The 22,369-nt window shown below is 46.8% G+C and overlaps 1 protein-coding gene across 2 annotated transcripts in view; it reads left to right on the plus strand.

Annotated features, from left to right (window-relative positions):
• LOC144480474 (chondroitin sulfate proteoglycan 4-like) overlaps positions 1-22,369 on the plus strand; it is an 81,331-nt gene that overhangs the window by 53,358 nt on the left and 5,604 nt on the right. For both annotated transcript variants that reach the window (XM_078199940.1, XM_078199941.1), the window contains exons 4-9: positions 3,817-4,275; positions 4,750-4,926; positions 10,832-11,030; positions 13,460-13,591; positions 15,446-15,618; positions 19,987-20,170. In XM_078199940.1, the coding sequence (XP_078056066.1) occupies positions 3,817-4,275; positions 4,750-4,926; positions 10,832-11,030; positions 13,460-13,591; positions 15,446-15,618; positions 19,987-20,170 (1,324 nt within the window). The remainder of the gene's footprint in view (positions 1-3,816; positions 4,276-4,749; positions 4,927-10,831; positions 11,031-13,459; positions 13,592-15,445; positions 15,619-19,986; positions 20,171-22,369) is intronic.

Below are 22,369 nucleotides of genomic sequence, written 5' to 3' on the forward strand. Positions count from 1 at the left end.
TTAGGAGGTTAAGGGGTGACTTGATCAAAGTTTTCAAAACATTAAGGGGAATTAAATGATAGGTAGACAGAGAGAAACTATCTCAGCTGACTGGGGAGTCTAGGACTAATCTTTCATGGTGGAGTTAGGAAATACGTTTACACTCAAAGGGTAATTGAAGCTTGGTCAATTGTTCATTGTAAATATGAGGCTGACAGATTTTTGTTAACAGAAGGTGCTTCGGGATATGAGGCAAATTCAGGTATAAGGAATTAGGTCACAGATCAGCCAGGATCTCATTAAATGGCAGAACAGACTCGAAGGGTTAAATAGCTTCCTCCTATTCTGATGTAGAAGAGCTTTGGGACATTTTTATTAAACTAAAGGGTTTATAAATGTACGTTGGTGTTTACATTCAGAAGGCCACCCAGTGTCTGAACTATCTGCCTTACAGAGACGGCCCGTGATTTATGAAGATCTAATATATAATTCTTTTAAAATATTGGTTGTGTCACATCATTCCATTTCATCATTCATAGAAAATTCCTTTGGGCAGAAACACATTGTGCAATTATCCAGTTAGACCTGCAGGAGGCGCTATAAATGCCCAGTCTCCATTTTAAACCTGCCATGGTCATGTTTGGTGGAACAATGGGTTTCGGTCTTGCGACTAAACTTGTATTCATTCCCGGATTTGGGCATCGCTGGCTAGGCCACCATTTATTGCCCATCCTTAATTGCCCTTGAGAAGGTGGTGGTGAGCTACCTGTTTGAATTGCTGCAGTCCATGAGGTGTAGGTACACCCACAGTGCTGGTAGGGAGAGTTCCAGGATTTAGACCCAGCGACAGTGAAGGAACGGCCGATTATATTTACCAGTCAAAAAAAAACTCAAATCTTAATTAAAGGCCAATATTTCTGGATGTAATTCAATGTTTTCCCTTCATTATTAGGACAGTGTTCCCATGAGCTTGCTGCCCTTGAATTTCTAGATGGTAGTAATCCATGGGTTTGGAAGGGGCTGCCTAAGGAGCCTTGGTGAGTTCCTGCAGTGCATCTTGTAGATGGTACACACTGCTGCCACTGTTCGTCGTTGGTGAAGGGAGTGAACCTTTGTAGATGTGGTGCCAATGAAGTGGCTGCTTTATCCTGGATGGTGTTGAGCTTCTTGAGTGTAGTTGGAGCTGCAGCCATCCAGGCAAGTATTCCATCACACTCCTGACTCGTGCCTTGTAGATGGTCCACGGGCTTTGGGGAGTCAGGAGGTGAGTTACTCGCCGCAGTATTCCCAGCCTCTGACCTGCTCTTGCAGCCACTGTGTTTTTGTGGCTGGGTCTAGTTAAGTTTCTGGTCAATGGTATCCCCCAGGATGTTGACAGTGGGGGATTCAGCAATGTCAATGCCACTGAATGACAAAGGGGCGAAGGTTAGATTCTTTCTAACAGACAACTGCCCCCCGTCGCACCCCTCCATCCATCATAACCTTTGGAAACTGAGCAGCTATGTATCAGCCAATGCTATGACAACACCTCCCCCCCCCCCCCCCCCCCCGCTTTCCCATTCAAAGACGTCTACACCTCAGGAGGAAACAGTGATTTCTGCCCCAGCCACTTATTTGTTTAACATTTCTCCTTCCTTTTGTCAGTCCTGCTTCTCCTATCTGATTGCCGTTTCAGAGTTCAGGGGACATTGTCCCCGTTGGTATGTGTTACACAGCCCAGCACCCACTCAGATATATTCCTAGCCTAATGGTTCTGTCTGAGTTGATTGTCATTGTTAACAGTTTGAAGGTGTTTACTTCCACTAATACGGACCAGTATTGCAGAAACTATTAATATGATGGAACGTCTTCATAATTACTTGCACGTATAATATCCTGCCAGATTGTTTATTGAGACCTAACATGTCTGATGAAGGAGCAGCACTCCGAAAGCTAGTGGCGTTTGCTACCAAATAAACCTGTTGGACTTTAACCTGGTGTTGTTAGACTCCTTACTCAGCAAAGCAGCCAGCATAATTAAGGACCCCACGCACTACGGACATTCTCTCTCCCACCTTCTTCCGTCGGGAAAACGATACAAAAGTCTGAGGTCACGTACCAACCGACTCAAGAACAGCTTCTTCCCTGCTGCCATCAGGTCCATTTTGAATGGACCTACCCTATATTAAGTTGATCTTTCTCTACACCCTAGCTATGACTGTAGCACTACATTCTGCACTCTCTCCTTTCCTTCTCTATGAATGGTATGCTTTGTCTGTATAGCGCGCAAGAAACAATACTTTTCACTGTATACTAATACATGTGACAATAATAAATCAAATCAAATCAAAAGAAAGTAGAACATAGAACATAGAACATAGAACATTACAGCGCAGAACAGGCCCTTCGGCCCACGATGTTGCACCGACCAGTTAAAAAAAAAACTGTGACCCTCCAACCTAAACCAATTTCTTTTCGTCCATGAACCTATCTACGGATCTCTTAAACGCCCCCAAACTAGGCGCATTTACTACTGATGCTGGCAGGGCATTCCAATCCCTCACCACCCTCTGGGTAAAGAACCTACCCCTGACATCGGTTCTATAACTACCCCCCCTCAATTTAAAGCCATGCCCCCTCGTGCTGGATTTCTCCATCAGAGGAAAAAGGCTATCACTATCCACCCTATCTAAACCTCTAATCATCTTATATGTTTCAATAAGATCCCCTCTTAGCCGCCGCCTTTCCAGCGAAAACAATCCCAAATCCCTCAGCCTCTCCTCATAGGATCTCCCCTCCATACCAGGCAACATCCTGGTAAACCTCCTCTGCACCCTCTCCAAAGCCTCCACATCCTTCCTGTAATGTGGGGACCAGAACTGCACACAGTACTCCAAGTGCGGCCGCACCAGAGTTGTGTACAGTTGCAACATAACGCTACGACTCCTAAATTCAATCCCCCTACCAATAAACGCCAAGACACCATATGCCTTCTTAACAACCTTATCTACTTGATTCCCAACTTTCAGGGATCTATGCACACATACACCTAGATCCCTCTGCTCCTCCACACTATTCAAAGTCCTCCCGTTAGCCCTATACTCAACACATCTGTTATTCCTACCAAAGTGAATTACCTCACACTTCTCCGCATTAAACTCCATCCGCCACCTCTCGGCCCAACTTTGCAACCTGTCTAAGTCTTCCTGCAAACTACGACACCCTTCCTCACTGTCTACCACACCACCGACTTTGGTGTCATCAGCAAATTTGCTAATCCACCCAACTATACCCTCATCCAGATCATTAATAAATATTACAAACAGCAGTGGCCCCAAAACAGATCCCTGAGGTACACCACTTGTAACCGCACTCCATGATGAATATTTACTATCAACCACCACCCTCTGTTTCCTATCCGCTAGCCAATTCCTGATCCAATTTCCTAGATCACCCCCAATCCCATACATCTGCATTTTCTGCAGAAGCCTACCATGGTGAACCTTATCAAACGCCTTACTAAAATCCATATATACCACGTCCACTGCCTTGCCCCCATCCACCTCCTTGGTCACTTTCTCAAAAAACTCAATAAGGTTAGTAAGGCACGACCTACCTGCCACAAAACCATGCTGACTATCACCTATCAATTCATTACTCTCCAAATAACTATAAATCCTATCCCTTATAATTTTTTCCAACAGTCTCATCTTTGAAAGAATTGTCAGAAAAGTTACTCACAATGCCCCCTGGTTCATGTTCAGGCCATTTAGCTCTGTGATTGGTTAGATTGTTACAAAACAATTGTTTGTATTTTAAAGAATGAATTTTGTTGTTTCTTTGTGTTTTCTCCAACAGGTCTTCCATAACGATAGTGTTCCATCAGATTTGATCTACTCTGTGAAAGCAGCTCCTGTGCATGGTCAGCTGGTCATGGTGTCTGAGAGGCAGAGCGGCCAACAGGAAGCTCTCGAGTCGTTTTCCCAGGAGGATATAAACGGAGGCAGAGTTCAGTATGTGAATTCCAGATTCAGCCCCCAGGGGGATTCATTCATTCTCGACGTGTCCAATGGATTCAAGAAGATAATTGGACTCAGAGTACTGGTGGAACTCATTCCTGATGCCATTATCTTGGTGACACAGAACATCTCAGTGAAAGAAGGAGATGCAAAACTCCTCACTGGAGATATCCTAAATGTTTCCAATTATCGCACCTCTTCACATTTCAAATTCTACATCACCAAAGCCCCGAAATATGGCAGAATTGGTCACCAAGGACTCCCTGAAGGCAGTGTTTCTTCTTTTACTATGGAAGCGGTAGGTTGACTGGGTATTTCCTTTTGGTGATCTTTCTTCTCTGGTCTAACTGCCCCTTTTGCAATCTCAGAGCTTTGGACATTGTCACCTCGGTATGTTTTATGCAGCCCATCACCCGCCACCCATTCAGAGGAACCTCCAGGCAATTCAAGGGCTCAAATGCACAATCATCGTGTCCTCAGAGTGCTGCCCTGGTAAAGTTTACAGGTGGCTGTTGTGTTTTAGATGTGCTTAAAACTAATACGGAAGTTTGTGTCTTTCTTGTCTTGAGGAACTGGGTAATGTTCTAACATTCTCCCCGAGATACCTGCTCATTCCTGACAATGGACTGCTTAGTAATGACCAAAGTGTCAATGAAACGCAGCAACTGGGTCATGATGTATGGGGCTCAATTGGTTTAAATCAATTGCTCAGTATTTGTTCTGCTGCTTCTGAGATCTTCCTTCCTAATATTCCTTTTCTGCACCTTTCTAGGTCAAACAAGAAACAGTGTTTTATTTTCATGACAGCAGCGAAACGTTGATGGACAGTTTCACTCTAATTGCCAATATTTCCGAGATTGGCAGACAGAGTGAGCCAATGTCAGTGACTGTCACTGTGATTCCTGTGAATGACGAGGCTCCTGTTGTTACCATTAATTCTGAACTGAAGGTAATTGTGTTTTATATTCACTCCCCACAGAGACGTTACGAGGTGATAGAACTTAACAACCTGAGCATCCAAACAAGTTCACTGAAAGGAAGGAAACTATCTCTACTGATTCCCCACCCCCCCCCCAACCCAAACTAGGCGGGAGGGAGGGAGAGAGAGACTTTTCAAATCTGCTACTAGATACAGACTTTGGATAATTTATATTGTTGGAAAACCATTAAGTATTAGCAGAGGGATAGTGTAACTTTAAAAGATATCAAAGTAACTTGTAATATTGACCATTTCAAAAGCTTTAACTTCATATTGATAAAATCTATCTAAATGAACGTTGATAATTTTCCTTTGGTTTGGTTGAAAATCAGTTGGAGTTGAAGCGAAGGAGATATTTTAATCTTTGCACACACAATCCATGCCAACATTACAAGGCGTGGACCCTGGGTGGCAGTGTTACCGGGGATGGACACTGGGTGGCAGTGTTACTGGAGATGGACACTGGATGGCAGTGTTACTGGGAATGGACACTGGGTGGCAGTGTTACTGGGGATGGACACTGGGTGACAGTGTTACTGGAGATGGACACTGGATGGCAGTGTTACTGGGAATGGACACTGGGTGGCAGTGTTACTGGGAATGGACACTGGGTGGCAGTTTTATTGGGGATGGACACTGGGTGGCAGTGTTACTGGGGATGGACACTGGGTGGCAGTTTTATTGGGAATGGACACTGGGTGGCAGTTTTATTGGGGATGGACACTGGGTGGCAGTGTTACTGGAAATGGACACTGGGTGGCAGTGTTACTGGGGATGGACACTGGGTGACAGTGTTACTGGAGATGGACACTGGATGGCAGTGTTACTGGGAATGGACACTGGGTGGCAGTGTTACAGGGAATGGTCGCTGCGTGGCAGTGTTACTGGGGATGGACACTGGGTGGCAGTGTTACTGGGGATAGACACTGGATGGCAGTGTTACTGGGAATGGACACTGGGATGGAATGTTACTGGGGCCACTGGATGGCAGTGTTACTGGGGATGGACACTGGGTGGCAGTGTTACTGGGGATGGACACTGGGTGGCAGTGTTACTGGGGATGGACACTGGGCGGCAGTGTTACTGGGGATGGACACGGTGGCAGTGTTACTGGGGATGGACACTGGGTGGCAGTGTTACTGGGGATGGACACTGGGTGGCAATGTTACTGGGGATGGACACTGGGTGGCAGTGTTACTGGGGATGGACACTGGGTGGCAGTGTTACTGGGGATGGACACTGGGTGGCAATGTTACTGGGGATGGACACTGGGTGGCAGTGTTACTGGGGATGGACACTGGGTGGCAATGTTACTGGGGATGGACACTGGGTGGCAGTGTTACTGGGGATGGACACTGGGTGGCAGTGTTACTGGGGATGGACACTGGGTGGCAATGTTACTGGGGATGGACACTGGGTGGCAGTGTTACTGGGGATGGACACTGGGTGGCAGTGTTACTGGGGATGGACACTGGGTGGCAGTTTTATTGGGAATGGACACTGGGTGGCAGTTTTATTGGGGATGGACACTGGGTGGCAGTGTTACTGGAAATGGACACTGGGTGGCAGTGTTACTGGGGATGGACACTGGGTGACAGTGTTACTGGAGATGGACACTGGATGGCAGTGTTACTGGGAATGGACACTGGGTGGCAGTGTTACAGGGAATGGTCGCTGCGTGGCAGTGTTACTGGGGATGGACACTGGGTGGCAGTGTTACTGGGGATAGACACTGGATGGCAGTGTTACTGGGAATGGACACTGGGAGGGAATGTTACTGGGGCCACTGGATGGCAGTGTTACTGGGGATGGACACTGGGTGGCAGTGTTACTGGGGATGGACACTGGGTGGCAGTGTTACTGGGGATGGGCACTGGGCGGCAGTGTTACTGGGGATGGACACGGTGGCAGTGTTACTGGGGATGGACACTGGGTGGCAGTGTTACTGGGGATGGACACTGGGTGGCAATGTTACTGGGGATGGACACTGGGTGGCAGTGTTACTGGGGATGGACACTGGGTGGCAGTGTTACTGGGGATGGACACTGGGTGGCAATGTTACTGGGGATGGACACTGGGTGGCAGTGTTACTGGGGATGGACACTGGGTGGCAGTGTTACTGGGGATGGACACTGGGTGGCAGTGTTATTGGGGATGGGCACTGGGTGGCAGTGTTGAGCTATATTCAATGCCAGTTCAGTGACTTTGTTACTAAATTATGCTGGAAATATTCAACTCAACATCTAAACAAACGAGAGGTCACCGGCCTGAAACATTAACTCTGTTCAAATGCTGTCCTGGGCTGCTGAGTACTTCCAGCATTGTCTACTTTACTTTCAGTCTGTATCCTGATTCAACCAGTTTGAATCCATTGATTACCCTTCTAGATCGTGAGCTATTGGAATTCCATCCATCCTCTCTCGCTCCACTCACTTTCCTCCTTTAAGCTACTCTTTAACGCAGCGTTTGTCCATCTCTCCTCGTATTTCTAAGTAACCCGGTGTCAAATTTTGTTTTCTACTTGCTCCTGTGAGGTTGCTTCTCTACACAAAGTCTCTATATAAATGCAGGTGGTTGTTATTAAAACGTCAATTCACTGTGCTTCTATTTTAACCTCTCTATCCTCCATCCTCCTAAGCGGTTATTGGATAGGCACATGGAGCACACCAGGATGATAGGGAGTGGGATAGCTTGATCTTGGTTTCAGATAAAGCTCGGCACAACATCGTGGGCCGAAGGGCCTGTTCTGTGCTGTACTGTTCTATGTCCATTTAGTGTTATCTAAGTCTCTGATGTATTTGTCTTTTTTTGCTGATTTTTCTAATTTCAGCTCCTTTTCGTTTGCTCTCAACATCATTTCTACCATTTACCCACCCTCTGTTTACTCTGTGTACATGTGAGCGTGTATCATGTGTGTATGTGTGTGCATGTGTATGCGTGTATAATGTGTGAGCATGTGTATGCGTGTGCATTTATATGTGTGCGTGTTTGTGCATGTATATGTATGTGTGTGTGTGTGCATGCATGTATGTGTGTGTGTGTTTGTGTATATATATATATGTGTGCATGTGCATCTGTATGTGTGTCTGTGCGTGTGTGTCGTCACTGGGGTATTTTCCTCTTTACCCGAATCCTGTCCTGTTACTGACACCCTGTCTGCCTGTAATATTTCGCAGCTCTGACAAAGGGTTCATATCTGAAATGTGGATTTCCGTGCTCCCCTGCTGTCAAACCCGCCGAGGGTTTTCAGCATATCTTTGTCTCTAAGAGGCTCTTTGTTAATTCTTGGTGGAGAGGTAACAATCTCGCTGTGGAGATTGCAGGTGACAGCCACACACAATCACGACTATACAGTGATGACTGGTGATATGGGGGATATAATCTATCAGTCTGCAAGGAACGATGGTGGTGCTTTATCACGGGCCATTCGGTAATGAGAGTGAGAATTTATGAACCTAAATGTTGGATGTAAATCTATTAAGAATCTGTGCCTCAATGTATTTTACTGGATTGAGAAATCTGGACAGTAAAACTCATGTTAGCTGGAGAGGTATTCGCTGTGTATTGTGTATTCTTTAAAGATATTCTATTCTCCTCTTAATCTGCTCTTTGCTAATAGTTCCTTTAGACTCCTGTCTCTATTAATATCACCCCCCGTCCCCCGTCCCCGTCCCCCTGGGAGTTAAACTCCAATTAATGTTGTAATGTGACATCTTGTCAGTTAATATCCATTAATGATCCAACCCCAGTCTGTTCTCAAATAATATTGATTCTAAACTGGGCATTATTCTTCTAATAGGTAACTTTCTACACAAGTATTCATACAATCCTCAGTCATTCTGGTCAGTATATTGCCAGATGATAGTCCTACATTGGTCCAGTTCTCTTCCCACACCTTGTGGCACACTAAGGCAGACTTTTGTCTGATCCCATGGTGAGTAGTTCCAGGAACAAGTCGCCAGTCTGTTGCCAGGGGGCTTCTAGCTTGAGGGGCTCCACTCCACATCAAACATGGCTGACCAGGAGTCTTTCCCGCTCTTACTGCCAGCCATTGGTGTGTTTGGAAGGGTTTTGCAGGTTGACACTCCACCTGTTTGGCCGCGTTATGAACGCACCTTCCTTGGCCGTCAAATCCGAGGGTGGGGCTCAAACCCGGAGCTTCTGGTTCAGAGGCAGGAATGCTACCCACTGTGCCACAAGATCTCCACTCTACATTAGTACATCAAACAATGAAGAAGTCTTCTAGAATGCTAATCAATTAGCAGAGGCTCGCAATTCTCTGGTGGGCAAATCACCTCCTGACTCTCCAAAGCCTGTCCACTATCTACAAGACGATCAGCCATGATCGAGATGAATGGCGGAGCAGGCTCGAAGGGTCAAATAGCCTCCTCGTGCTCCTATCTTCTATGTTTCTATGTAAGACACAAGTCAGGAGTGTGATGGATACTCCCCACTTGCCTGGATTGGTGCAGCTCCAACAACACTCAAGAGGCTCAACACCATCCAGGACAAAGCAGCCCCGCTTGACTGGCACCACATTTAACACCTTCAACATTAATTTCCCCCCTCACTCATGTACAGTGGCAGCCGTGTGTACCATCTACAAGATGAACTGAAGCTACTAACCAAAGCTGCTTAGACAGCAGCTTCCAATCCCACAACCTCTGCCATCTAGGACAAGGGCAGCAGACACATGGGAACACCACCACCTGCAACGTGCCCTCCAGATCACTCACTATCCTGACTTGGAACTATGTCATGGTCAAATTCCTTCCGAACAGCTCTGTGGGAGTACCTGCACCACATGGACTGCAGTGGTTCAGGAACACAGTTCACCGCCACTTTATTGTGGGCCATGAAGGATGGACAGTCAATGTTGGCACTGCCAGTGTCACCCACACCCTGAGAAGGAAAATAAAACGTTAGGATTCACCATAATTTGAAATATCCAAGAGTTAAGTTGTTATTGGCTCTTGTCCACTCACAGCGTGTTATAGATTGGTTAATGATTAACTCCGATCAATCACGTTCCTCTTTCCAGCAACGAGCTTCTTTCTCAAAACCAAGTTTCCTTTCCAGTCAGAAATATTCCTGTGGCTCACACTCTCTCCTCCATTTTAAAATGCTGGGAATTAACTGGAATACAGTCGAGGGTGTGGGGCTCCTAATGGACACAGGATCTGTCTCAGGAAGGGTCAGGGGTTTTAGAGGAGTGAGCTCGGTGGATGCTGGAGGGAGAGTCAGTTTGGTGAACCCCATCATTCTGGATGTTCCTCTGCACCGTACGGTTTTATAAAAGCAAATACTGCGGATGCTGGAATCTGAAACCAAAAGAGAAAATGCTGGAAAATCTCAGCAGGTCTGGCAGCATCTGTAAGGAGAGAAAAGAGCTGACGTTTCGAGTCCAGACGACCCAAACATTGAGCAAACTCTGCACACCATCTGATGACCATAACTAACAACAAGAACTGTATTTGTATAGCACCAGTAACTAGGAGCATCATCATAAACAATCGGCACTGAAACATTGAGGAGATATCGGGCAGGTGACCAAAAGCTTGGCTGAAGGGGTAAGTTTAATGGAAAAAAGGGAGGTGGAGAGGATCAGGAGGGAATCCCAGAGTATTGAACCGAGGCAGCCAAATGGACAGCTGCCAATGGTGGAGTGATTAAAGTCAGGAATATTCCAGAGGTCTGAGTTAGATGAAGGTGTGGATCTTGGAATTGGGGGAGAATGCTGAGATTGGGAGGGGCAATGACAGTGAAGGATTTGAACACAAGGATGAGAATTGAAAGTGGAGTATTGATAATGAGTGAGATAAGGGGCCCTGCAACTTTAAGCATTTATAATAGATCAATATTTTCTTATTCTTAGATGTGGGAAGGTAGCAATGCTGAGATTTCACCGGATTTACTGAGCAGTGAGGACCCAGATTCCCCTGCAGAAGAATTGGTTTATTCGATCAAACCTCCATCAAATGGCCATATGGCTCTGAAATCATCGCTGGATGAGAGCATTCTGGAGTTTAGCCAGGCACAGATCAACAATGGACAGATCACCTTTGTGCATCATGGTGAGACAGGAGTCATCATTGATTACCGAACTGGTTGATTATATGTTTTGATTATTATCACCTGACCTGATCTGACAGTAAGGTCTGGCTAGCACAGTCCGAGTGAGCACCTTAAAAACTGACAGTGTCAAGGACAGTAAGGTCTTCATGGACAGAGGAAAAAGCATTTACAAAGGCTGAAGCAAACTCAGGAGCGAGAGCTGGAGACGGTGGCAGAGTGGACTTGTAATCCAGAGGACCAGCTCTGGGGACATGGGTTCGAACCCCACCATGACAACTGGTGGAATTGAAATTCAATGAATAAAAGGCTGGAACTGTAAGTTATTCTCAGTAATGGTGACCATGAAACTGTCACCAATTGTTGTTAAAACCCATTTAGGGAAGGAAATCTGCCATTCTTGCCCGGTCTGGCCTACAGCCAATGTAGTTGACCTTTAACTGTCCCTCTAAAATGACCTAACCAGCCTCTCAGTTCAAGGGCAATTAGGGATGGACAAAAAATAGACATTCCATGAGAAAATAATAAAGAACAGGGAGTTAGGCAGCAGAGTGAGGGGTTGGAATGAGCTGAGAGATGTTTTCTCAAGCGTGACTTCTCTGAGATTATTGAGTCATTGTGAATTCACCAATAAATACATTCCCAGAGCTGGTCCACCTTCAGACTAAAGTTGTGCAAAAGTCAGAGTGAAAGCAGTAAGTTGTAGCGTGCAGTCAGTGATATCACCAGTTACCGTGAGGAAAGTGAGCTGATTGGGTTTCTAAATAAAGAACAAAGAAACTTACAGCACAGGAACAGGCCCTTCGGCCCTCCAAGCCTGCACCGACCATGCTGCCCGACTGAACTAAAACCCTCTACCCTTCCGGGGACCATATCCCTCTATTCCCATTCTATTCATATGTTTGTCAAGACGCCCCTTAAAAGTCACTCTCGTATCCGCTTCCACTACCTTCCCCGGCAGCGAGTTCCAGGCACCCACTACCCTCTGTGTAAAAAGTCTTGTCTCGTACATCTCCTTTAAACCTTGCCCCTCGCACCTTAAACCTGTGCCCTCTACTAATTGACTCTTCCATCCTGGGAAAAAAGCCTCTGACTATCCACTCTGTCCATGCCTCTTATAATCTTGTAGACTTCTATCAGGTCTCCCCTCAACGTCCATCGTTCCAGTGAGAACAAACCAAGTTTCTCCAACCTCTCCTCATAGCTAATGCCCTCCATACCAGGCAACACCCTGGTAAAATATGAGGGATATTTATTTTTCATGATGTATACTGGGGGTGACATTATATTTGTACAGTGAGAATACTTCTGTTGTTAAGTTTTTGGGCGGAATTTCCCCGTCCCTCCCGCCTGCCACGGGAATCAGCGGCGGACCATGCAAAGGTCCGTTGACCTCGGATGGGAATCTTCGGTCTTGTGGGGGGGGGCGCGGCTGGGAAATCCCATCCATTGTCTCAGTCTTGTAGATAAATCCAGCGCTGGCACCAAGTACATCCTGCAGTGACTCTGTAATAATCCTGCGCGGGCTACAAACTCTTCCTCTCCCTAATTAAAAAATATCTTCCTGTTTTTCCCCCAAGTCTCGAATCACTTGCTTTAGACCCTCTTCCTCCTGACTCCTGACTGTGTTAAAATCCAGCCCTATCTCACCACCATCCAACTCTAACTCATTCTGTCCCAGGTCTTCACTCCTTCCCTTCTTTACCTTCCACTCCTCAAGTTTTCCAAATACAAGACTGCAGTGAACTAACCGCCAGCTTCTCAAACAATCCTTTCACTCTTGGTGTTGTCCTCCACATGGGGTTTGGCCTTTCACCCCTGGTCGCTCAATTAAATATTTAAAAATTTATCCTTGGGATGTGAGTACCTCTGGCAAGGCCAGTATTGGTTGCTCAACCCTAATAGCCCTCGAACCTTCTCTGAGGGGTAGGTACACCTACAGTACATTTTCTCTGTAGCAGTTTTATACATTGAGTGACTTGCTAGGCTATTTCTGAGGGCAGTTAAGAATCGATCACATGTGGCTCTGGAGTCACATGTCGGCCAGACCAGGTAAGTACGGCAGATTTCCTTCCCTAAAGAACATTAGTGAACCAGATGGGTTTACATGACAATCAATGATAGTTTCATGGGCATCATTACTGAGACTAGCTTTCAATTCCTAATTTTATTAATTGAATTTAAATTTGGCTAGCTGCTATGGTGGGATTCGAATCCAAGTTCCCTGGGCATCGGCCTGGGCCCCTGGAGGACTCGTCCAGTGACATTAATCACCATGCCACCATCTCCCCTCAATAGTGATTAATAACATAAAAAATGCTGAATGGATTCTACTGTACATCAAAAGGTGGATATCTTTTCATAGACATCAGATATGTGTAATATTAAGTGTGTTTTAATCTATAATCTGCTTTTCTGCTGGTGTCTGCAGGATCATTGTCTGGAGGGTTCAGCTTTGAGGTGTCTGATGGAGTGAATCGTGCATCCACTCAGCTATTTACAGTAAGCGCCAGACGCTTGAAGATCCTGATTGAAACAGAGGAGACTCTCGTTATTTATCCGGGTAAGGGCGTGGGTCGCAGTAACTGGTGTGGGGTAGGTTAGGCACTGAGAACATTCAGACATCCCTCGCTGCCACCATAGCTGAGGACAGCTAGCTCAGAACCAAGCGGGAACGAAACTGGGATTTCCCTGTTGTGTGTGACTAGCTGACACCAGGAATGTTTCACCTAGTCCAGCATTAGGAATCTGGACTGAGTCCTTCAACATGGTCTCCTCAAGAATAGCAGCACTCAGGATACGTATCTCCACGTGTTTGGAAGTATAATCATTTCAATCACAAATTTGCTTGAATTTTTTGAGGAGGTAACTAAGTGTGTAGATGAAGGCAGAGCAGTTGATGCCAGATACATGGATTTTAGTAAGGCGTTTGATAAGGTCCCCCGTGGTCGGCTCATGAAGAAAGTAAGGAGGTGTGGGATAGAGGGAAATTTGGCCGATTGGATAAGTAACTGGCTATCTCATAGAAGACAGAGGGTGGTGGTCGATGGAAAATTTTCAGACTGGAAACCAATTACCAGCGGTGTACCACAAGGATCAGTGCTGGATCCTCTGCTATTTGTGATTTTTATCAATGACTTGGAGGAGGGGGCTGAAGGGTGGGTCAGTAAATTTGCTGATGACACCAAGATTGGTGGAGTAGTGGATGAGGTGGAGGGCTGTTGTAGGCTGCAAAGTGACATTGATAGGATGCAGAGCTGGGCCGAAAAATGGCAGATGGAGTTTAACCCTGATAAGTGCGAGGTGATTCATTTTGGGAGGACAAATTTAAATGTGGATTACAGGGTCACCGGCAGGGTTCTGAGGAATGTGGAGGAACAGAGATCTTGGGGTTCATATCCACAGATCTCTGAAGGTTGCCACTCAAATGGATAGAGCCATGAAGAAGGCCTATAGTGTGTTAGCATTTATTAACAGGGGGTTTGAGTTTAAGAGCTGTGGGGTTATGCTGCAACTGTACAGGACCTTGGTGAGACCACATTTGGAATATTGGGTGCAGTTCTGGTCACCTCACTATAAGAAGGACGTGGAAGCATTGGAAAGAGTGCAAAGGAGATTTACCAGGATGCTGTCTGGTTTGGAGGGTAGGTCTTATGAGGAAAGGTTGAGGGAGCTAGGGTTTTTCTCTTTAGAGCGGAGGAGGATGAGAGGCGACTTAATAGAGGTTTATAAGATGATGAGGGGGATAGATAGAGTGGACGTTCAGAGACTATTTCCTCGGGTGGATGTAGCTGTTACTAGGGGGCATAACTATAAGGTTCAGGTGGGAGATATAGGAGTGATGTCCGAGGTAGGTTCTTTACTCAGAGAGTGGTTGGGGTGTGGAATGGACTGCCTGCTGTGATAGTGGAGTCGGACACTTTAGGAACTTTCAAACGGTTATTGGATAGGCACATGGAGCACACCAGAATGATAGGGGGTGGGATAGCTTGATCTTGGTTTCGGACAAAGCTCGGCACAACATCGAGGGCCGAAGGGCCTGTACTGTGCTGTACTGTTCTATGTTCTATGAGCCTTGCACAAAATAACGTAGAACAAAAGCCACAAGCCTGTGGTGAACACAACTGGTCCCAACTGGGACAATACAATAATGGGCCCGCTCAGGGTCCTGCTTTATGCAGGGTTTGGTATACGAGCTCCACCTGGTTAGTTAATTACCAGTCCCCAGGGAGCTCGTATTCAACGCGTCCTACAGGGAGATCAATCAGTGATTCCCCCGTGGGGTTACCACAGGAAAGGAGTTAGTGTTTGCTCTAAGTGGGAGAGTAGAGGAAGAGATGTCACAGTTTTATCGATGAGAGTTTGGGAGAGTCCAAATCAAACAAAGAAAATAAAATCTTCTTCTCATGTCCTCCAGGAACACGCAAGCCAATCACAAGCCGACATCTGAAAGCGAGAACCAGTGATGATAGCAAAGCAAGCAATCGACCAATCATATTCACGGTAGTGACTGCCCCAGAAAATGGGGAACTAATGCGGGTCCAAGGAGGCAATGTGACCGGGAGAGTTTCCACCTTCACTGACAGAGATGTGAGTTCAGTCATTATTTCTCTTTATTTCACTGCAGGGTCTTGCTGAACAGATTCTTATGTGAGTGCAGTTATGTAGAGACTGTGAGCAAGCTTTACAATCACTGAAACGTCCATTAGAATTCTGGAATGTATACCTGTGGACCTCGGTGTATTCCACCCTACCCTCCCCCAATGAGAATATAGTTTAATAACACTTCCAAGACTTCAGTAATTACTCCAGCACTGAAGGTAGATGGGAGGTAATGTTTTAACCTCAGTTAATCTGTAAACAAAATATCTCAGAAAAAAAATGGATGAGTTTCAATGAAACTTGGTACCCAGATAGGGTACGGCCCAAGGAAGGACTGATTATTTTTTAGTCCAACAAGTTTATTTGGAATCACAAGCTTTCGGAGCACTGCTCCTTCATCAGGTGAGAGGTCACTTACCTAGAATCATAGAAACCCTACAGTGCAGAAGGAGGCCATTCGGCCCATCGAGTCTGCACCGACCACAATCCCACGCAGGCCCTACCCCCCCACCCCCTACCTGATGAAGAAGCAGTGCTCCGAAAGCTCATGATTCCAAATAAACCTGTTGGACTTTAACCTGGTGTTGTGAGACTTCTTACTGAATAAGAGTCATATTGGACTCAAAATGTTAACTCTGTTTCTCTCTCCACAGATGCTGCCAGACCTGCTGAGTTTTTCCAGCATTTTCTGTTTTGATTTCAGAAGCATCCGCAGTGTTTTGCTTTTATCATATTTGACTAACTTGTTTGAGTCCATAGAAGTAACAGAAAGGTTTGATGAAGATAACACAGTTGTGTATATGGACTTTGAAAAGGCATTTGCCAAGATGCCACATCAGAGACTGGTTAGGGGCGGCACGGTGGCACAGTGGGTTAGCACTGCTGCCGCACAGCGCCAGGGACCTGGGTTTGATTCCCGGCTCGGGTCACTGTCTGTGTGGAGTCTGCACGTTCTCCCCGTGTCTGCGTGGGTTTCCTCCGGGTGCTCCGGTTTCCTCCCACTGTCTGAAAGACGTGCTGGTTAGGGTGCATTGGCCGTGCTAAATTCTCCCTCCGTGTAACCCGAACAGGCACCGGAGTGTGGCGACTAGGGGATTTTCACAGTAACTTCATTGCGGTGTTAATGTAAGCCTTACTTGCGACACTAATAAATAAACTTAAAACTTAAACAAAATTTTAAATACCTGAGAGGAAAAAAAATGTATCGGGCAACGGGAAATAACAGGTAAATGGGACTAATTAGAAAACCTGTTCAAAGAACCAGCACAGGTACAATGGGCCGAATGGCTTCCTTTTGTGCTGTATGATTCAAACACTCACACATGAGGAATGACCACTTGGGCAAAGTAGTGAAGGATCTGCCAATACCTTCAGCAGAAAATGAAAACACAGAAAGGATATCACATAAATTACCCAGGAAAAAGACTATAATGTAATCTGAACATTGGCTCTTTGGTTTTAATGGGTTGCTGCTGAAGCATGACTTTCCAACTCGTGGTACCTGTTAGTGTCAGGGGAGATAAACGACTCCCTGAAATCGCAGAGCACATATTCCAAGCCGGAAGAAAATAATTAATATCCACACTGGAAACAATGCCAGATCATAGACTGCATCGACACATCTCAAACCAGCCCCAAATGAATGGGCACCATTACCTTATCTGTCAGATTGCTGCCAATCTCCTTCACACTGAGCTGGCTTAATAAATTCACTGAACTATTTCACAGCTCCCTGAACGCTTCAGGTCCTGGAGATGTTTGAATAGACTACACCAGGTACAAGGTCACTTACAGGAGATCAGACGTTTCACTGAACTGCCTTTTCCACTGAGATTCAGCTGCAGGTGAATTCCATCAACTGAGTCGTTTTGTGCTCCCACTTCCGTCAGCCTAGGGAATTGCAGATGGGAGGGTTATGTGGAAACCCCCGGAGAGATGGTGTAAATGGCCACCTCTCCAAGAGCCTCTAAAGTTCACACTGCAATGAAGTTACTGTGAAAACCCCCTTGTCGCCACACTCCGGTGCCTGTTCGGGTACACTGAGGGAGAATTTAGCATGGCCAATGCACCCTAACCAGCACGTCTTTCAGGCTGTGGGAGGAAACCGGAGCACCCGGAGGAAACCCACGCAGACACGGGGAGAATGTACAGACTCCGCACAGACAGTGACCCAAGCCAGGAATCGTACCTGGGTCCCTGGTGCTGTGAAGCAGCAGTGGTAACCGCTGTGCCGCACCTCACTGATCTACAACCTAACTCACAGCAATGGATCAGGGGATCTCTGCAGTCGGGAGGGAAGCCGTTCCCTTGTGTGTCCTGTGAGCACACAGGAGTTGATACTCGGCCATGTGTGTGCCGTACATTATCTGTCCCTGCTCGTCTGTGGAGCCCAATCAACAGAAACCTTATCACTAACCCAGACTATCAGGTCATTGCTCCTATATCTAAACTTACAGTCCTTTGATGTGATTAAATGGGATAGAAATGGTGGCCATGATAGGAGGTGTATGTGTTGTGCTTTATTTTCCTTTCATTTCCTGCCATTTTTTCTCAGAGTTCTGTCTGAAACTGCATAAATACATAAAGATATGCCACCAATCCTCAACTTCATTTCAACTCATCATGTTGCTGGGATGAACTGTGGCAGTGAGTGGGGAGGATCAGAGCCAAGCTTGTTTCTCAGCTCACCACAAACTCAGGAACTCATTAGTGATAGAACCAGGCTCTGGGGCCTGGGTTAGTGATAGTAACCAGGATCCAGGGCCTGGGTTAGTGATAGTAACCAGGCTCCGGGGCCTGGGCTAGTGATAGTAGTCATGATGTGGAGATGCCGGCGTTGGACTGGGGTAAACACAGAGTTTTAACAACACCAGGTTAAAGTCCAACAGGTTTATTTGGTAGCAAATGCCATTAGCTTTCGGAGCGCTGCTCCTTCGTCAGGTGGAGTGGATATCTGCTCTCAAACAGGGCACAGAGACAAAATCAAGTTACAGAATACTGATTAGAATGCGAATCTTTACAACTAATCAGGTCTTAAAGATACAGACAATGTGAGTGGAGGGAGCATTAGGCACAGGATAAAGAAATGTGTATTGTCTCCAGACAGGACAGCCAGTGAGATTCTGCAAGTCTAGGAGGCAAGCTGTGGGGGTTACCGATAGTGTGACATGAACCCAAGATCCCAGTTTAGGCCGTCCTCATGTGTGTGGAACTTGGCTACCAGATAGTTGTAAAGATTCGCATTCTAATCAGTATTCAGTAACTTGATTTTGTGTCTCTGTGCCCTGTTTGAGAGCACATTTCCACTCCATCTGACGAAGGAGCAGCACTCCGAAAGCTAATGGTATTTGCTACCAAATAAACCTGCTGGACTTTAACCTGGTGTTGTTAAAACTCTTACTGTGTTTACCCCAGTCCAACGCCGGCATCTCCACATTAGTGATAGTGACCAGGCTCCAGGGCCTGGGTTACTGATGGTAACCAGGCTCTGAGGCCTGGGTTAGTGATAGTGACCAAGCTCTGAGGCCTGGGTTAGTGATAGTGACCAGGCTCCAGGGCCTGGGTTAGTGATAGTAACCAGGCTTCAGGGCCTGGGTTAGTGATAGTAACCAGGATCCAGGGCCTGGGTTAGTGATAGTAACCAGGCTTCAGGGCTGGGTTAGTGATAGTAACCAGGATCCAGGGCCTGGGTTAGTGATAGTAACCAGGCTTCAGGGCTGGGTTAGTGATAGTAACCAGGATCCAGGGCCTGGGTTAGTGATAGTAACTAGGCTCTGGGGTCCGGGTTAGTGATAGTAACCAAGCTCCGGGGCCTGGGTTAGTGATAGTAACCAGGCTTCAGGGCTGGGTTAGTGATAGTAACTAGGCTCTGGGGTCCGGGTTAGTGATAGTAACCAGGATCCAGGGCCTGGGTTAGTGATAGTAACTAGGCTCTGGGGTCCGGGTTAGTGATAGTAACCAGGATCCAGGGCCTGGGTTAGTGATAGTAACTAGGCTCTGGGGTCCGGGTTAGTGATGGTAACCAGGCTCCGGGGCCCATGCTATATCATTGACCCAGGGTTTGCTGAACATTTCCAAGGTCAAAGCTTCGGGTTGGGGTCGCTCGAGGGGACGCCGCCACATGGAGTGGTTGAGATAAGTAGCATTTAAGGAGAAGTTTGATGAACAGATGTGGGAGAAAGGGTCTTGTTAATAAGGTTAAGATGAAGAGGATTGGGAAGAGGTTGGAGCATAAACACCAGCATTGACAAGATGTACATGGTTTGTATTTATTCACTGCGATATTGTGGGGATAGTATCTCTTGGGACAATATCGGTGAGCAGCATTCATAGACATTCTCTCCTCTTCACCAACAGCTGGAAGCTGGGAGCATTTTCTACCAACACAATCGGCCTAAGGAGCCTTTTTGGAAATCTCAGGACTCGTTCCAGTTCACAGTCTCCTCTCCCCCAGTGGTTACAGAGAGGCAGAATCTGACACTATGGATCTCCTTTGAAAAGCATCATCCCGGACAAGGCACTCAGCTGTGGCACAATAACGGTAAGGTACAGTTTAAACACTCCCAGTGTTCCCCCTTCGTTCAAAGTAGCAATGAGTCCTGAGGTTCAGTTCCAAAGGAAACATCTGTCATCAGCTGCCTCGCCCGTGTGGCCAGTGGTTTAATCAGAGTGTCCCAGTTGACTGGTGCCTCATTTCTGTATCTCCATTCCCAGGGTCCCAAATTAAAAATGTCCAGGGTCAACAGGGGGAAGGGGGAGTGGCTGTGGGGGGGGGGGGGGGGGGGGGGGCTCCAGGGTCAACAGGGGGAAGGGGGAGTGGCTGTGGGGGGGGGGGGGGGCTCCTAAAATAGTGCAATCCCTCTGTGGCCTCACCTACTCCCCCCGCATCCCCAGTGCTATACCCGTCTGAGGCATCTGGCCACCTCAGGCTCTGGCCTCCTGAACATTCCTGATTTTAATCTCCCCACCATCAGTGGCTGTGCCTTTTGCTGCTGGAACCTGTCTCCTGAAATCTCTCCCTTCCTTGAAGGTACTCCAATTAGAACCTCCCTCTCTGACCAAGCTTTTGATCACTTTCCTAATCCCTGGGGCGATCAGCGTCAGGTTTTGTCAGGCAATCTTTCAGTGAAGCAGCTTGGGACATTTCACTGTGTTAAATATGTGATATCAATACAATTTGTTGTTGGCCGCTCTCACTCCAGCCGGACGTACAGTGTGGGAGAGGGATGCAATGTTTAATCAAAGTCCAGGGTCAAAAACCAGATCAGAAGGATTTCATGTCAGTAAAAGCCATTTTCTTTTGCAAATGGATCAGATTCTGTGTGCGAGAAAGACAGCGGCTGTGCGGAACCGAGTGGCTGCATTACCTCCCACAGGACAAGACGAGGCAGAGATCTTTACAGGGAATAAAATGGAAGCAAAAGCAATAACTTGTATTTATGTAACGGCACCCTGGGGCAGGCGCTTCACTGAAACCACTCTGACACCCAGCCACATAAGAGATATTAGGACAGATGACCCGAGGCTTGGTCAAAGAGGAAGCTTTAAAGGAGCTTCTTAAAGAAGAGAGAGACTGAGAGGTGTAGGAGGGGATTTCAGGGCTTAGTGATGATGGCACAATGGTTAGCACTGCTACCTCACAGCTCCAGGGACCCGGGTTCAATTCTGATCTTGGGTCACAGTTTGTGTGGAGTCTGCACATTCTCCCCGTGTCTGTGTGGGTTCCCTCCGGGTTCTCCAGTTTCCTCCCACAGTTCAAAGATTATGGTCAGGTGGATTGGCCATGCTAAATTGCCCCGGAGGGTCCAAGGATGTGTGGGTTATGGGGATTAGTGGGGTAAAAACATAGGGTTTCGGGGATAGGCTCGGGGTAGGATGCTCTGCGGTTAGTGCAGATTGGATGGGCCAAATGGCCGCCTTCTGCACAACATGGTTTCTATGACCAGTCAGCGAAAGGAACAGTGACCAATGGTGGAAAGATTAAAATTCGAGCTGCACCAGAGGCCAAGGAAAGGAAGCTTTTTTTATTCATGGGATGTGGGCGTCGCTGGCTGGCCAGCATCTATTGTCCGTCCCTAGATGTCCAGGGGAAGGTGGTGGTGAGCTGCCTCCTTGAATCGTTGCAGTCCACATGGTGTAGATACACCCACAGTGCTGTTAGGGAGGAAGTTCCAGGATTTTGACCCAGCGACTGTGAAGGAACGGAGAGATGTCAGTGTGACTCTGTAGTCCATTACTTCACCCAGTTAGTTGTTGCACACTTTCTATCTTTGCATTGCTCTGGCTCCCTTGCTCGAAGGATTGCAGCTTCCCAAAGGGAAAACAAGTTCAACATTTGCTGGAGCGTTTTCGTCTTGGATAGAATAGTCTGACAGTTTAGAACACACCATGAATCTGTTCACCTTCATTCCCGACCTCTGTACTCAATCAGGAGAGGAGACACAGGCTCTCTCCTACGTCTCAGCTTGCTGAAACATCAGCTCTTTTCCAATTCAGATCAATGAATTGTCGAATGGATGACAGCTCAGAAGGAGGCCAATTGGCCGGTCCTGTCCTGTCCTGGATCTTCTCGAGAGCTGTCTAATTAGTTTCACACCCCTGCTCTTTCCCCATGCTGCTCTGGAGTCGATGTTTAACCTCTGCAATTTAACGTTCGCTATGCAGGCAGCAAATATTGCCAAGCACAGTGAATGAATTTGTGGCGAATTCCGCACCACATTAGCTGACCCGTCTCTGTCCA

Source organism: Mustelus asterias, chromosome 29 (assembly GCF_964213995.1).
Source record: "Mustelus asterias chromosome 29, sMusAst1.hap1.1, whole genome shotgun sequence".
Taxonomy (NCBI): domain Eukaryota; kingdom Metazoa; phylum Chordata; class Chondrichthyes; order Carcharhiniformes; family Triakidae; genus Mustelus; species Mustelus asterias.